This window comes from Agelaius phoeniceus, chromosome 21 (assembly GCF_051311805.1).
Source record: "Agelaius phoeniceus isolate bAgePho1 chromosome 21, bAgePho1.hap1, whole genome shotgun sequence".
NCBI classification, from domain to species: domain Eukaryota; kingdom Metazoa; phylum Chordata; class Aves; order Passeriformes; family Icteridae; genus Agelaius; species Agelaius phoeniceus.
The window spans coordinates 6131605-6146155 of record NC_135285.1 but is presented as its reverse complement, the minus strand read 5'-3'; the positions used below and the strand labels follow the sequence as shown (position 1 = coordinate 6146155).

At 50.1% G+C, this 14551-nt stretch overlaps 2 protein-coding genes across 3 annotated transcripts; both read right to left on the bottom strand.

Annotated features, from left to right (window-relative positions):
• Positions 1-574: 574 nt before the first annotated feature.
• ENDOG (endonuclease G) lies at positions 575-3135 on the bottom strand. The gene is made up of 3 exons (XM_054646372.2): positions 2472-3135; positions 1937-2046; positions 575-1273 (listed from the first exon to the last, which is right to left on the bottom strand). The coding sequence occupies exons 1-3, from the start codon at positions 2970-2972 to the stop codon at positions 991-993; spliced, it is 894 nt and encodes a 297-aa protein (XP_054502347.2). The 5' UTR covers positions 2973-3135; the 3' UTR covers positions 575-990.
• A 987-nt stretch (positions 3136-4122) lies between these two features.
• TBC1D13 (TBC1 domain family member 13) lies at positions 4123-14542 on the bottom strand. Of its 2 annotated transcripts, XM_054646316.2 has the most exons (12): positions 14386-14542; positions 14143-14216; positions 13805-13845; positions 13332-13393; positions 12954-13053; positions 11766-11848; positions 11452-11611; positions 10466-10673; positions 9731-9894; positions 8050-8210; positions 7840-7897; positions 4123-7136 (listed from the first exon to the last, which is right to left on the bottom strand). In XM_054646316.2, exons 1-12 carry the CDS (start codon positions 14406-14408, stop codon positions 7071-7073), a joined length of 1200 nt encoding a protein of 399 aa, XP_054502291.1. In that variant the 5' UTR covers positions 14409-14542; the 3' UTR covers positions 4123-7070. The 2 variants fall into 2 exon arrangements, with proteins under 2 accessions (XP_054502291.1, XP_077045496.1); XM_077189381.1 differs by lacking the exons at positions 4123-7136; positions 7840-7897 and having other exon boundaries at positions 8141-8261.
• Positions 14543-14551: the final 9 nt, after the last annotated feature.

Sequence of the window (14551 nt, the reverse complement as noted above, 5' to 3'; positions counted from 1 at the left end):
TCTGGGAGTGCAGGTGGCTCACAGAGGCTCATTGTGGACACACCCCAACACCCAGCCAGGCCTTCACTGCTGCTGGGAGCCCAAATCTGTGCCCTCCTGCCTGCGTGGTCCAGGGCTGGTTGCTGCTTCCCAGCAGTTGGTATGAGGCTGGCAGCAGACTTGGTCTCAGCAACTCTGACATCTGGGGTGGCAATAAAGCTGTATGGAACCTCAGTTGCTGTGAAATCCAGGTGTGGGCCTGGATTTCAGGCAGTGCCTCTGGAGCAATGTGGCCTTCAGACTGAAACAAAGTCAAAACTTATCCTTATGCCAAGAAGCTGTTCCTGCCTCAGCCTGACTTCCCCCAGCCCCCCTTCAAGGCTTCATCTTTCCCAACAGCAGGAAGGGCTGGAGCTTCAATTGAGCCTCAGCACTGAAACACATCATCTCATTACAGTCTGGCCCTGTCTGTGATGCCTTAAGCTCTGCCTACAGTGAGCTCAGACAGGAAAGCAGCTGGAAAAGTTGGCTCCATCCTCCCCTCCTCCTGCTGAGATATTCAGAGCTTTGGTGAGAGCAGATAAGAAACAACCAATACCATGGGTTCAAAGCTTTACTGCTAAAACCATCTTCTGAAAGAAAACAATTGTACAGTTCTTTGGCCACAGGAAGGCAGGAACTCCTCCTCTGCTCCCTTGGCACCCACCTTGCTCCCCTCCTTCCCTGCTGAACAGCAACAGTTGACTTCCCTTTCTGCCTGAGTGAGCCTCACACAACTCCAAGGCAGCAGTGGATTAGGAGCAAATCCTAGAGAGCTACTACAGTGTCAGGTGCTCCTGAGCCTCCTGCAGGACCACTCTGGAGCCCTGCTCTGTGTGTGTTTCAGTCAGACACAAGGGGAACAGTGGAGAAGCACAGGTTTGAATCTTAATTCCCACATTTACACAAGGAATTCTGCAAGTGATTGCCAGTCCCTTGCCAGGGGTTACCTGTATTTGTTCTAATCAGGGTTCACTGCTTTCCAGCTGTGATGGCTTTCAAGTTACTTGTTCTCCTGAGGATGTTTGGGACAAAGAGGAGCCCTGAGGCTCTCTCAATGCTCTCAATGGGAACCAGGAACCGTTCCAGGGGGATTTTATCATCCACAGGGCTGTTGGGCATCACGTAGGAGCGCAACTCAATCTCCCCACTTTCCTTTTCCAAGATGAGCACCTTGAAGAAATGGGTGGGGACAGCCACGTTGTTCTTCCCAATCACCTGGTACTTCACATACATCTTCCCATCAGCCTCCATCCTGCACCAACAGCAACATCCCAGGTTAGCTCCTGCTTTGGTGTCACTCCACCCCCTCAGTCCTCCAACAGCCCCTAAGACCCCACCCACAGCAGGCAGCAGCTCTGCCTCTGCAACAGGGCTGTAAAACATGGCTGGGGCAGAGGCTATGTGACATGGTGAGGGTGAGCTGAGCATTGGGGCTGCTCCCAAATCCCCTCCCTGCTGGCTCTCTTTAACAGACTTTCCAAGCTACTTCCTGCTCCTGAAGAGATCTCAACATGAGACAGCTGCTCTTTGGTGCTATGTGGAGATCTTTGAAAATAAAGTCACGTCCTTAAGTGGAGAAGCAGTCCATGACATTGAACCTGAAAGTTTTATTCTGCAGGGATGGGGTCTGCAGTCTAATCTGGTAATCAGCTAATCTACTAAATTGTTAAGGACTGACAACAAAAACAAGCTGGTTACACTGCAGCTCGGCAATCCCACTTGACTCATGAAATCATCATCTGGATGGGAAATACATAAACTAATTCTAAGGTACCTTTCCACAGAACCTCTGTGCACAGCTGGTCTCACCTACTGAGAGGGCCCTTAGTAGACCCCTCCTGGTCCCTCAGCCTGTTTTCCTTTGCAAGCTCAATGCATCTTTTGGGTGCTAGTCCAGCTCAGCTCTTGTGTTTACCTGGGCAGGAAGAGGGGTCCTGTGCAGACGTAGACATTCCTGTTGTTTTTTGCCAAGCTCCTGCAGTACTTCTCAAGGTTATTCCAGGCATTCTGATTTAAATGAGGATTCTAGAAACACAGCCAGTAGTCAGTTGCTGGGGTATTTCCTCACTGTTTAGAGTAACACATCTCACAGAGCCCCAAGCACTTTCCATACCAAATCTCCACTATCACCTCTGCTTTGGGAGCAGTGATGGCCTGGTTTGCACACCCATTGCCTAAGGCTGCAAGTTTTAGCAAGTGTGCATCTAATTGTTTAATTCTGCTCCTGACAGGAACTGCGCTGAACGGGGTCTCTCTTTCATGGCTTGAGAGGCACACACAGGCAGGTGCATTTGCAGGATCCCTGCTGTTAAATCTATCAGTAAATCGGCACCTCCGAGTGACTCTGACCCCTCTCTGCCTGAACAGCTGCAGGCACAAACACAGCGGCTCTCCCGGGGGTTTCCCTGAACGCGGGCAGCTCCGGCTCCCCGCGCAGCCTCGGGCCGTACCTGCGGGGCGATGTTGCTCAGGTAGAACGTGTCCCGCATGGCCTTCTGGCTCCACCGGTGGTTGGCGGCGGCCGCCAGGTGCCCGCGGTCGAAGCCGCTGCCGCGGTAGTCGGCGTTGGTGGCGCGGTGATATTCGTGCACCGTGTCGTCCTCCTGGAAGTCGCAGGCGGCGCGGTCGGAAGCGCCGCTGAGCGTGTCGCGGTTGAGCTGCTCGATAACCCAGAGCGCGCTGCGGCTCCGCGGGTCGTAGCACAGCACGTAGGACTCGCGGCTCCGCAGCTGCGCCAGCCCGGGCAGCCCGTACTTGCTCAGCTCGGTGCGCACCGAGCCCGGTGGCGCGGGCAGGCTGGCCGCCGCCACGACGGGCAGCACGGGCAGGCGGGCCAGCAGCCCCTCGGCCGCATCGCCCCGCTCCCGGTGCTCCCGGCGCTCCCAGCGGGCGAGGGCCGCCCCCAGCCCCGCGCCCACCGCCAGCGGCAGCACCCACCGGGCCCGCAGCATGGCCGTTCCACCGCGCGGCCCGGCCCCGCCTTAAACGGGCCGCGGCCCGGCCCCGGGCGGCCGCGCTGCGCCGGCGGCATCGCCGCTTTAAGGGGGAGCGCGCACAGCGGGAGCGGCGGGCGCGCCGCGATCCCGGGGCTGCTGTCCTGGGGAACGGCCGGGGACGGGGGCACCGGGGACACCGGGGACACGGGCACACCGACACCGGGGACACCGGGGACACGGGCACCGGGGACACCCGCGCCCACCGCCACCCAGAGCGCTCGCAGGAGCGGTGGCACCCGTGCCGCGTATTCCTGGGGAAGGCAAAGCAAACCCATGGCGGAAAGGAGAAGGCGGTGGAGGAGCCGGGCGGGTTCCCCAGGGCTCTCTGTCACACCTACGGACACCGCAGAAAGGCTGGAGCGGCCCCAACTCCGACTCACACCAACGGGAGAGGTTTGCACAGACATCCGTTTAGTTAAAGGAAACCTTACAAAAATAGTGTTTGAAAAAAAAAGTATAAAAGAAGGAGTGATGAAATGTTCACTACACCATTTTCTGGCAGTTCTTCGCAAATAAAGTGGGAAAAAAAAAAAAAAAAAGTGTTATCTGTCCCTTTCTTTGGGGAAAGGGCATTTTAGAAGACTGCCCCAAACAGCTACAACAAAGTCACTGATATTCCTTCGGGAAAAACAGCCTCTGATTCCCAAACACCCCAGATTCCCAAAACAACTTCTGGCCTTCACTCTGTTCAATGCCGAAGTGTGAATAATTCTAGGTGGAATCACAAAATTCCAACTCAAAATCAGTCTCCCGAGTGACCACCACCAGCAGTTTGATCCACCTCACTGGCAAAGCCACCAAGTTCTACAAAGCTTGAACTGCAGTGAGGTGCAGGCAGAACAGACCTCTCCTTCCCAGGGAAAGCTCATCTCTTCCCAAATCCAGGAGTGTCCTGATTTCCCTCCCAGCTGAAGGTGATTTCCCTTTCCCCTGCCTGGCAGTAGTCCTGCCTGTGAGGAACACATGCTAAGACCCATTTAAACATCCTTTGTTCAAGTCCCTGTGAGATAATGGGTCCCCAAGGCACCCCAGACTAACACCTCCCACCCTAAATATCAGCTCTTTCAGCAGGTCAGGATTGTAAGAAACCAGAAGCAGAAACATCTCAAGGCTGGAACAGGTGTTACTTGGTCACACAAGTAAGGAAACACCAGTTAAGTATTGTCTCACTTCAAAAACAAGAAAAATAAATCACCAAAAACCTTGAGGAATGAAGCCAAGGGCAACACGAGGAGATTCAAAAGCTGGTAAAAGGTTAAGACTTTCTTTTGTCCCCTCAGAAAATCTGGTTTTGCTCTTAAAGAACGGAGAAAGTCTTGGAATAAAGAAATAGATGTCCCAAGACAATGAAAAGTACCACTCCTTTCAACAGCAGGACAGAAGTTCTACCACACAGGAAGGAAATAAGCAGAATATAAAACAGCTTTTTATGTATGGAACAGCCTGTCTGGACGTTTCAAAGTTGTTGCAAGCTCTCCCCACAGAACTCAATAGGTTTGGCAGCCATAGTTTGGATAAGGCTACAGAATTTATCCCAGAGATCCTTTCCAGCAGCCAAATCTCTCACTGCATCCCTTTAAACCACTGCAAACTCCTTCCAAAAGCACTCACTGTCACCCCCTGAAGCAAGGTGACAGAACACAAGGCCTTGCACACCGAGGAAGGGAGAAAGCAGCACCACACCTGTGCTGCCACCTCCCCTGTGCCTTCCCCAGTGGGATGGTCACCCCCAGGGCCCAAAGCTATGCTGGAAACGTGCACAAGTTCATCTCCAAGTAATGCTTTCATCCTGATTTGCCTGCTGCCTCCTCAGGTTACTTTAAGGAGACTTCCAGCTGCTCAGAACAGGAACACTCATAGATGGTCCTGTTGCCAGTAAGAAATTCCAGCATAAGGAAACCCTGCCAGGGGAACCCAGAATGAACAGCCCAGGCAAGGATTCAGGGAGATGAGAGCAGAGTTTGTGCATGGAATGGGAAAGCTGCAGTATTTATAGCAGTTCTGAGGCAGAAGTGTTTGGAGCAGGTACAATTCTGCCTCCCAAGAGTGGGGCCCTCTGGTTCTACATTTGTACAGAACCTCTCAGGAGGCTCTTTGACCACACCAGGTCTGGCCAAAAGCCTCCCTAGTGCAGGTACCCAAGAGCTGATAAGACCACCTGGAGCAGCTCAGAGAGAACATCCACCCAGTGGCCAGAGCAGCCCAGGATGCTCCACCACACTGCTGCCCTGGTCTACCTGTCCCATTTTTCTTGGAGGAAAACTATACCCTCAAGAAAAGATTGCAGCAGAGAGGGATGCTGTTGCCACAGGTATTAATTACAGATTGCTTTAAACCTTAAATTGCTCTTGCAACACAGCAGCAACACATGGCTGCACAAGTGGTACTTGAGCATCTTCTCAAGAGGCAGAGATTGCTTGGGATTGCCAATAAGAACATGGGAACGTGCACCAACCTGTCCTGCCATCTCCCCACACACCTTGGTGAGAATTACAGCAGCCTGTGAAGGCCTTCAGTGAAGGAAATAACACCAGGAAAAAAAGCTGAAGGCTGCCAGCATCCCTCCTGCTAGGGCAAGTCTAGGCCAGCAGCAGCTTAAGCAGATCTAACAAAGACTGACTGACCTTTAACAAATCAACACCCATAAATACCAAAGACTGCAGTGTCCAACAGCAGAGGTGAGCCAGCACAGCACAGAAAGAAAGGGAAAAGCACGTTGGATTAGTGTTCACTCAAGAGCTTCTGCACCACACAAGCACCTGGGTGCTGGCAGTTTCTGAGGATTAGGGTTTCTGCTCAGCTCAGCACTGTGCAGCTCAGCAGTTCTCCCTGTGGTTTGTCTCAGTCCCTGTTCACCTGAGCCCACTGGACCATATCTGAAGTGCAGCCGTTTTCCCTCTCAGGAGGAACAAGTGTCCAGCTCAGGAGTGTGACTCCAACAGGACCAGGACAGAACAGTGGTCAGCCCCAGCAGTCAGCTCATGACAGATGCCTCTGTGCCTGCTGGATTGTGCTAGAGAAGGACTCTTATTGCAGATCAGAACTGTCTCTTCCTGGCAAGAAGTACTGTGAGACAATAGCAAGGTTACTGTGACCAGACCTTAATGGGAGTAGTAGTATTTAAGCCACTGAGGCAGAAAACTCCAGTTGTGTGCCTGTATAAATCCCTAAATAATCTGTCTTCATTGCACATGATTAGGTGTCCATTTCTTGTGTTTCAGAATCCTGATTGTAGCTGGATATGCTCCAGTTCAGAGCAGCATGAGGCCTCCCTGCTCTAAGGCTGTGTGTAGTAAGGCTTGACTTGGAACTACACTTCATAGGGGGGTTAAAACCACCACAATGTTGCTTTCAAGGACACCTCGTTGATAAGGCAGTTCTGGATTCAGGCAGTTTGAGTGCACAGAGCCACCAGCTGTCACCGTGTCCTCCCACCTCAGCTTCCCAAGTCTCTTTCCCAGTCAAAAGAGTGCAAACTGCCAGGTGACCTTCACCAGAAAGTGATGCAACCTTCTTCTTCTTCTTCACACGCCTCAGGGATGGCCAAGTGCAGACACAAGAGAGGAGAATCCAGAATCCACTTGAATGGCAGAATGGGTGACTTCACTGGAATACATTCTATTCACAGGAGGAAGATCCTTCTATCCTCACCCACCAAAATTCACTGGACTTAAGTCTGTCCTTTCCCCATCAGAAGTTACTCCGTGTGTTACTTCCACGATACAGGAGTCCATCCCTTCAGGGATATGCAGACAGAAGGTTTCTTTCTCCCCAAACTCAAAGTCATTAAAAAAAGATACAAAGAACTGCTTTTGGCAGCAAAGAGGCATTTGAGATGTGGAAAAATCTGGAGTGCAGGACCCAAGTAGACAGGGAAGTAATCAGTCCTTGACCTAATAAATAGAGTAGAAGTCTTCAAGGTGGCCAGTAGTTCTAACAAAACCTGAAGTCTTGCAGAGACCAGTAGGAGCTTTAGTGCAGCACACTGCAAGGGGCCATCTCCCAAGATCCACTGCCACACAGTTCTCTGACACCTTTTGTTAGGCCCATGGACTATTTGGAATCTTGAAGTTCCTTTGCCTTCTTCAAAATCAGATGAACATCAGAGATAGGATAATCCTATGGCAAAGGAGCAAAGGCAATTCAGTGACTTCCCAGCATTCTTGATACAGATTGTTTTATTTAAGCAAGGCAAACCTTGACAACAAAGTTCTTGGCCTATTATAACACACAGCCATGTTCAGTTACTTCTTTAACAGCTACAGTTTCCTGTTTTGTAACTGATCAAACTTCAACACCCTTCCAGAAGGTTTGTTGTTTTTTTTTCACTTTGTCCTCCAAGGGCACAGTAACCTGGCCTGACACAGGGCTCTGTCTCATGCCAGAGAGCCTTATCAAAGCCAGTATCTGGCACAGCCCAAAGCAGGAACTGGCAGAACGTGAGATATCCAACCGTGCATTGCAGGCGTTTCCAACCTAAGGCTCTCACAGATCTCAGAACTGAACAAAACCCTCTGGCCAAAAAGTTTAGCAGTGTTACATAAGATTCCACATCTTTGCTTGAAATGATTAAATTTTGTTTTTGCAAACCAAAGGAACATTAGAAACCTCCAATCTATGATAATTTCTCTGTAGGGTAGAAAGGGTGCATGTGCTAAAGACTCCCACTGATCCCTGCAGATTTTCCTTCAAGCAAACATCACAAATGTGGTACTTGTCTTGAACCAGGCATACTCTCCCACCCTCTCACATACTGTCATCCTCTCTCACAGCACTATTTTAAGACTTTTCCAATTGCTCTCTGCACCCACTCAATTCTTACCTGTAGCAGCCTCATGTTCAGAGTGAAGTCTCCTTCCAGCAACTGATCCCGGATGAGTCTGAAAGACGGAAATTATTCCAGCTACTTTTGACTGTTTACAAAGAAACTTTAAACCCGATAACCTCTTCACCAGATGCCCTAACACGTGCCTAGAGAAGACTCCTGGATCCATGGAAGAGAAGAAGAGGAAGGCTGTGTGTGTGTACTTACGTCAGCATGGCACAACAGACGAGCAGGAGGAAATCGAAGCGCTTGTCGTCAGCAAAGAGGGAGTCCCAGATGCGGATGACATCTGGCAGCAGGAACTCTTGGGACAAGAGCAACGTCAGCCAGCGGAAGGCAAAGAACTGGGGTTTGATGTTCTGTTCTTGCTGTCAGACAGGCACCAGGCAAACAATGAGTACGTGCTCCTGGTCAGCTCCCTACAGGCAAGAGATGCACCCCATGTTTCCATCCCTGTCTCCTCCCCAGTGCTGCTCTAAGCTCCCAGCTCATCCTGCAGCAGCAGGAAAACCTTTGCATCCTTTGGAGACTCTCCCATTCAACCCTGACTGAGAGATTTTCAGTGCAGCCACACTCCACACCTCCAGCCAAGTCAGAAAATGCTCCCCTATCCATCCACAACATGGAGTAAAGGAAGCTTTTCTCCCTAAAGGCTCTATTGTGTTCTGTTAAACCTGCCAAGTAATTTTAAAGTTCCCATTTCAACAGTATTTTATCTGCAAAGCTGCAGCCCTCCCCCACTAGCACAGGCACTGTTTGTCAGGATTTCCTCTCCTTTCCAGAACCCTTGTATTTATGAAAAGCTTTACTATTCACCAAGATAAACAAAGATGGAACAGAGTTCACACTGATGGGTGGTAAAACATGCTGTAAGCACCTTTAGCCTGAAGTTTTCCTGTTTTCTGATGCTAAATCCAACATAGCCTAAGTTTAACCAAGGTCAAACAAGCTCAGGATTCTGCTGATATTCTTAAGGACCAGCTGCTGCATGGCCAAGACCATTTCCTGCCAGCCAAACATTAAGCAGTTTTTCTCCCCAGTGGATCTGTACCAGCCAGCACTCTGGGCTGTGTCACTGTGTGGACAAACCCTCTTCTGGATTATAGAAGAAACATATCCTGACTTTTCTAGGCGGAAAAAGACTTCAGTGTAATTTGGTCAAGGTTGCAGTAACAAGAATAGCTTTCCCTCCCAGTCTCCTTGCACTTTCACACCAAATGGACTATAAGACTGGAGATGTTTGTAATGAAAGCTGCCTTCTATGTGTTCTACAAAACTCACACAAACCCAAAGCAGCTGAAAACCTTTGAATGAAAGGGAACAGTATAATTTGGCCAGTGGGATCATCCAGCTCACTGGATTTCACTTCTCCTTTGGAATGTGCTCCATGGAGTTTAAGTCAGTGCTGCCAGGGCAGCCAGTGGCAATAGAAGTGTGTGTGTGCAGTGTTTTTTATTTTGTTCTTAAAAGAAGATGTTTTTTATTTTGTTCTTAAAAGAAGAAACAATTTCTGTAGCCTGGAATGCTGAAGAGCTCTACAGCAAAACTCATGTTTTGATGTCTACAAGGGAGTAAAAACTCTAGCTCCAGCTCTGCAGGTGACCAAGGATCATGGCCAAGCCCCTTCAGCCTCCCAGCTGGCAGCTGTGCAACAACCACAGTTTGCTTTCAGAGGCAGGCAGGGGAGGAAGCTTTGCTGTGTCAGCTCACTCTGGGCTCACTCTAAGGAGAGCCTGTTTCAGCTCTCAGGTAAGAGTCTCTGCCCCACAGGCAAAGCCTTTCATACACTCTGTGTTCTACTCAAGCAGTTTAACAAAACCAAGCCACTTCTTGGTTAAGCCACTTCTCACATCCCACCCAAGACCCAGAGAAACACCTGGCTCCTCACCAGTTTCAAATACAGCTCCACATCTTTTTCCTTCAGGGTGGAGTACACTTTCTCCATTTTGTAGGTAATACCACACTGAGAATCATCCAGGCTCTTAATGAAGTTGTCCCGAATTTCAGCCATTAGATTGGTAAAGCAGAAAAATGTGTCTGCTTCAGCATGTTCTGGGGAAAGAAAAGAAGAACATGGGAGAATAGAGGAAGCCTCACTGAGAGAGGTACAGAGCTGTAAAATTGTCCTTGTTCCATAATCTGGTTGCTGTACTGGATCTGAGGAGTAGATCCCACCAGATCTTGACTTGCTTGGTCTGGGTCAAAACTAAACAACCTTTTTTTTAGGTTTTTTTCTAAACTAGAAACATCTACATAGCCACAGCAGATACTAACCCTGTGTCAACACAAGGTCTTCGTGACATGAGGTCACAAAACAGTTATCTATGCACAAGAACATAATCTGCCACCAGCACACACCCTCAGAGCTCCTGTGAAGCAGAAGCAACAGGCAAAGTCCTCCCTTTCAATTTTTTCCTTACCATCTATATAAAGTACAAGGAAACAAGAGCTTCTAAGGGAATTTTCTTCAATAAATAAACAAAAATTGCTCAAAAATCCCCACTTCCCATGTCCTCACCACTCCCAGCCCATTCAGCTCCCACCAATTCCCCAAAACTCCTCATGCCACACAGAGAAGTCGCAGTACCACGGCCACTGCTGAGCAGTCAAAAGGCTTCCTCACCTTTCCATTCACTGTTAGGGTCTGTAGCAAAGGTGTAGTAAAGAGGCCCCACGATTTCATTCATGCCCTGGACATAGGCTATCCCGGGGTTCAGCTTGGCATAGATGAACAGGATCCTCTCCACCACTTCCCAGTGAGCTTCACAGCCGTTGGGCAGAACTTCGTACTCGCTCAGAGAGCTGGGGGTGCTTTTAAGAGGGGAGCTCACCTGGAAAACAAGGCTGAATCAGGACAACCAAGGGGCACAGATCCCTCAGCACATGTGCCAAGCTTGGCTTTTAACACACATAGGCCCCCCACAAGATCTGGGCTGTTTATACCACATAAACCAAGACAAGCAGCTCTGGGAGCACACAGGCAGAGAAGTCCTGGGGCTGGCTGTCCCTGAAGAACAAAGTTTGTGCAGTAATGCACAGTTCCTTCTGAATCATTGCACCACATGATCTCACACAGTAAAAACCACAGCAGTTCCACTTCTTTGTCAGTAGTATGAGGGAAGGGTATTGAGAGTTGTGGGAGAAACCACCTTCCCCAATAGCACGTGTGCTGTAACACTCAAGAAAGGGGAAAGAGACTGCACATTTTAACAGCTACTCTGCTCTTCTCCTAATACCAGGTCTGAGATCCAGTTCTGGAGGACTATGGAAATTTGTAATAAATTCATAGTAAATTAACTCTTCAGTATTTTGTTGCCATACAGGAACGCATATGTCAGGCATAAAATAACTTGTGACTCCAAATTCTACCAGAAGTCAGGTAAAAACAGTCCTTAAAATTAAATACATCTATAATTCCCTACAGTCTGTCAGGCACTTCAACTGATTCCACCACGTCCAGCCCCCAGAATGCTGAGTATCTGTTGGGGTGTTTCCTTAATTCCACTGCACAAGCAGAAAGTGAAACAGAGAACAGCCCAAGAATGACCCTTCCCTTTCCCAACCTGAGACCTTGCCCTGTGACAAGGACAGCCCCAACCCAGAGCTCACATTTGTCACCCCACTGCGGTTTCGTGCCACCGTCTGCGACTTGAGCGTGGTCTGCTCCACGCGCCTGCGCAGCGTCTCAAACTCGTTCTGGGGGTCCAGGATCAGCAGGCAGGGATAATCCGTGGGGCGCTGGAAAAACGCCATGTCAGGGTACAGCCTCCTAGGATGGACACAGCAGGAAATCAGGGACAAGAAGGAAGTTCGTGCCCCATGTTGAGTGAGAGGCTTGGTTTAATATTAAACTTCCTTTTCAAAGTACAATTTGTTGACCAAACCACCCAAGTTCAGAATCTGAGTGGTTGTGCCTCACACACCTGACATCTTTGTCTATCTGGAGGAGCACTTCATTATCCTTGAAGTAAGTGTTCCATCGACTGTCTGGGTTTGGATTGAGAGGCTGAAGAGAGAAACAACAGAAACAGAACAAGCGTGTTTCACACATATCAATATCCTCAGTAAACATACAGTGATTTAACATTTCTGCTGTCACCCTGCCATCAGCACAATCCGAGCACATCAGGGTCATTTTTTCTCTCACATTTTAGATCCTTTTCACTCATCTCTTCAAGAGTTTTTTCCCAAATCAGTTTTTTTTTTCCTTCTGTTAACAAGGAAAAAAAACTGACTGCAGCTCCAAACCTGTACCATGGAGATGGTATTTAGACTTGGGGTAAGAGTTATCCACCCACCCAGCACTTTGATGTTGTGGTTCTTCTCTCCACACCAAGATCCACACAAAGTTAACAACTAACCAAGGAAAAAACAACAAGCTACATTCCAAGGGATTCAGAGATCACTGTGACCTGCCTGTGTGGTTTTACAGACATGCCAGTTTTACACCACCAAGGCTGCAGAGATCACAGTGGGGCAGGTGACTGCAGGGGAGTGAACGCTCAGAATGGTCATGGGAGCAGCTGTATCATTTTACAGTCTCTTCTGATCAGTTACTTCACTCACTCCTCCCACACACACACTCCTAACAGCACTTTCAGAGAAGGAGAAAGCCAAGACATGCAGGAAATAGTCTGTTAAAAAAAAAAAAAAACAACCCAGCAGCATTATCAGAAATAATCAACTCTCCTGCCTTCCACACCACAGCCCAGCCTGACTCTCCTGCTTCTTTTCTATCCTCTGCTCCAAATCCACTCATGGACCCAAATTCCCAGGGGAGCATCTCATGGCTCCAGGAACCTCTTGTGAGCCTCTCCCTTTCCCTAGGAGACCCATGGCCTGGGCAGGCAGCCCCAAAGGGCAGGAGGAGGGAAGTGCACAGCTGGAAACAGCTCTCTACAGAGCTGCTGGTGCTTTGCCAGTATTATACATTCAAGGCAAGCACAACAAAAGTGCCAGGCTGGCACCTGGGAACCCACAAAAGTGCCAGCCCTGGGAACCATCTCCCCCCTTGGCAGGGCAGAACAGTTGGGAACAGAGCCAGGAGCAGCCCAGGGGGCCAGAAACTCCCCAAGGAATTTTCTGCAGCACAAAGGCTTAACAACACTTACATGATCCTCTAAGGTCACATCTTCCCTAGAAACACCCAGGTTGGCCTTGGCAATCCCAGGCTGGATAATCATTTCCTTTAGGAACTGGGAATACAGATCCCTTAAAGAAGAAAAGAGGAATTTGAAATGAGGAAAGTAAGGTCAAGGTGAGCACACAGACAGAGCTCAAACAGATGTTTCTGCCCCACCCTGCTCAGCTAGAAGGCATCTGATTTTCTCTTCAGTGTAATTGAAGGGGTCAGTCCACCAGGCAGAAGGGAGAACAGCACATTACACACAAGAACAATTTGTTTTATGAAAGTATTTAATTATTTAAAGCCTATTCTTCTTCTCTGCAGATATCTTTGAAAATAAAGGGACAAGTACCAACAGCCTCACCTCTGTTTCTTCAGCAAAGAGCTCCATAAGGCTTTCTCTAAAGGGAGGTAGTTCAGGAGTATCTGCACAGGAAACAGATGAACAGGAATTAGTATTCTATGAGCTGTCCTGCAAGATGAGCAAAGCAAACCCAGTGGCTCAAACTGGCTCTTGGAAAATACTGGGATTTCTCTCCAGGAAGCCAAATACTTTGCTAAGCAACAGTCAGGAATATTTCAGGGACTGGCTTTCCACACAGAACTATTTGTAGGACTGATCAATAGCTAACCTGACCAAAATGCACTGCTTGCTTAAAACTGAGGCTGTTCACATGCAAAATGCTGATCTCTACAAATTACTGCTGACTTCTAGCGGCTTTTAAGCTCTGGCTTTATTGTTTGTTTACAACTTCAACCGCCAAAAAAGCACTATGTGTACTTAATCAACCCAAAGCATCACTCCCAAGAAAGAAAAGCGCCGCAAGCAAAACCCACCTTCCAGCACAGGCAGCGCAGCCCACCATCAAAGGGAATTCCTGTGGAACACCGGGCAGAAAAATAACCACGTTAGCCCATCTCTCACCGCGGCTTGCTGATGTCACCTCACAAACAGGCCTGGCAACACTTTTCCTCCCCGAGGGGCACGGGGAGGAAGCACGAAGCTTCCCCAGGGACACTGCTGGGGCTGTCCAAGGGGTGATCTCCCAGGGGACAGCCCGAGCCAGGCGGCACCAGCCCGGGGCACCGCCGTGCCCGGAGCCCCTTCCCCGGCCCGGGGCGCCGCCGTGCCCGGAGCCCCTTCCCCGGCCCGGGGTGGTCCCCGCAGCACTCACCGCTGAAGCACAGCTCGCGGAGCTTGCTCAGAGCCACCGTGGGTTCGCCGAGCACCTCCTGGAAGTCCGCGATCCTGAGGGGAGCGAAGCCGCGGGCGACATCAGGGTTGGTACAGGCAACCCGCGACCCCCCAGAGCCCCCAACCCCTCAGAGCTCCCGATTCTCGAGAGCCTCCAGCCCGTGCAGCGCAGCCCCGGCAGGGTGGGGAGGGGAAGGACCCCCGTCCCTACAGAGACACCAACCTGCTCTGGTGCAGCCGCGACATGGCGGCCCCGGCGCCCCTTCCCCGCGCGCCGCATAAACGCTCCGGCTGGAAACGCTGCCCGGGGAGGGGGATGCGGGACGGGCCCCGCCCTGCGGGGGCGTGGCGGAGCCGCCCGCTCCACAAGGACCCTTCCCTGCGCTAAG

Bases quoted from the DNA above. Each gene is read 5' to 3' on its own strand.
- TBC1D13 (XM_054646316.2), bottom strand. From the start codon at position 14,408: ATGTCGCGGCTGCACCAGAGCAG. The intron at 9,895-10,465 runs GTGAGGAAGCCT...TTCTTTCCCCAG, and splicing joins CCCTAACAGTGAATGGAAAG to AACATGCTGAAGCAGACACA. The intron at 7,898-8,049 runs GTAAGTACACAC...TCCGTCTTTCAG, and splicing joins GTCTGTTGTGCCATGCTGAC to ACTCATCCGGGATCAGTTGC.
- ENDOG (XM_054646372.2), bottom strand. From the start codon at position 2,972: ATGCTGCGGGCCCGGTGGGTGCTGCCGCTGGCGGTGGGCGCGGGGCTG. The intron at 2,047-2,471 runs GTACGGCCCGAG...CTGTGTTTCTAG, and splicing joins TGAGCAACATCGCCCCGCAG to AATCCTCATTTAAATCAGAA. The intron at 1,274-1,936 runs GTAAACACAAGA...CTGTTGGTGCAG, and splicing joins GGACCCCTCTTCCTGCCCAG to GATGGAGGCTGATGGGAAGA.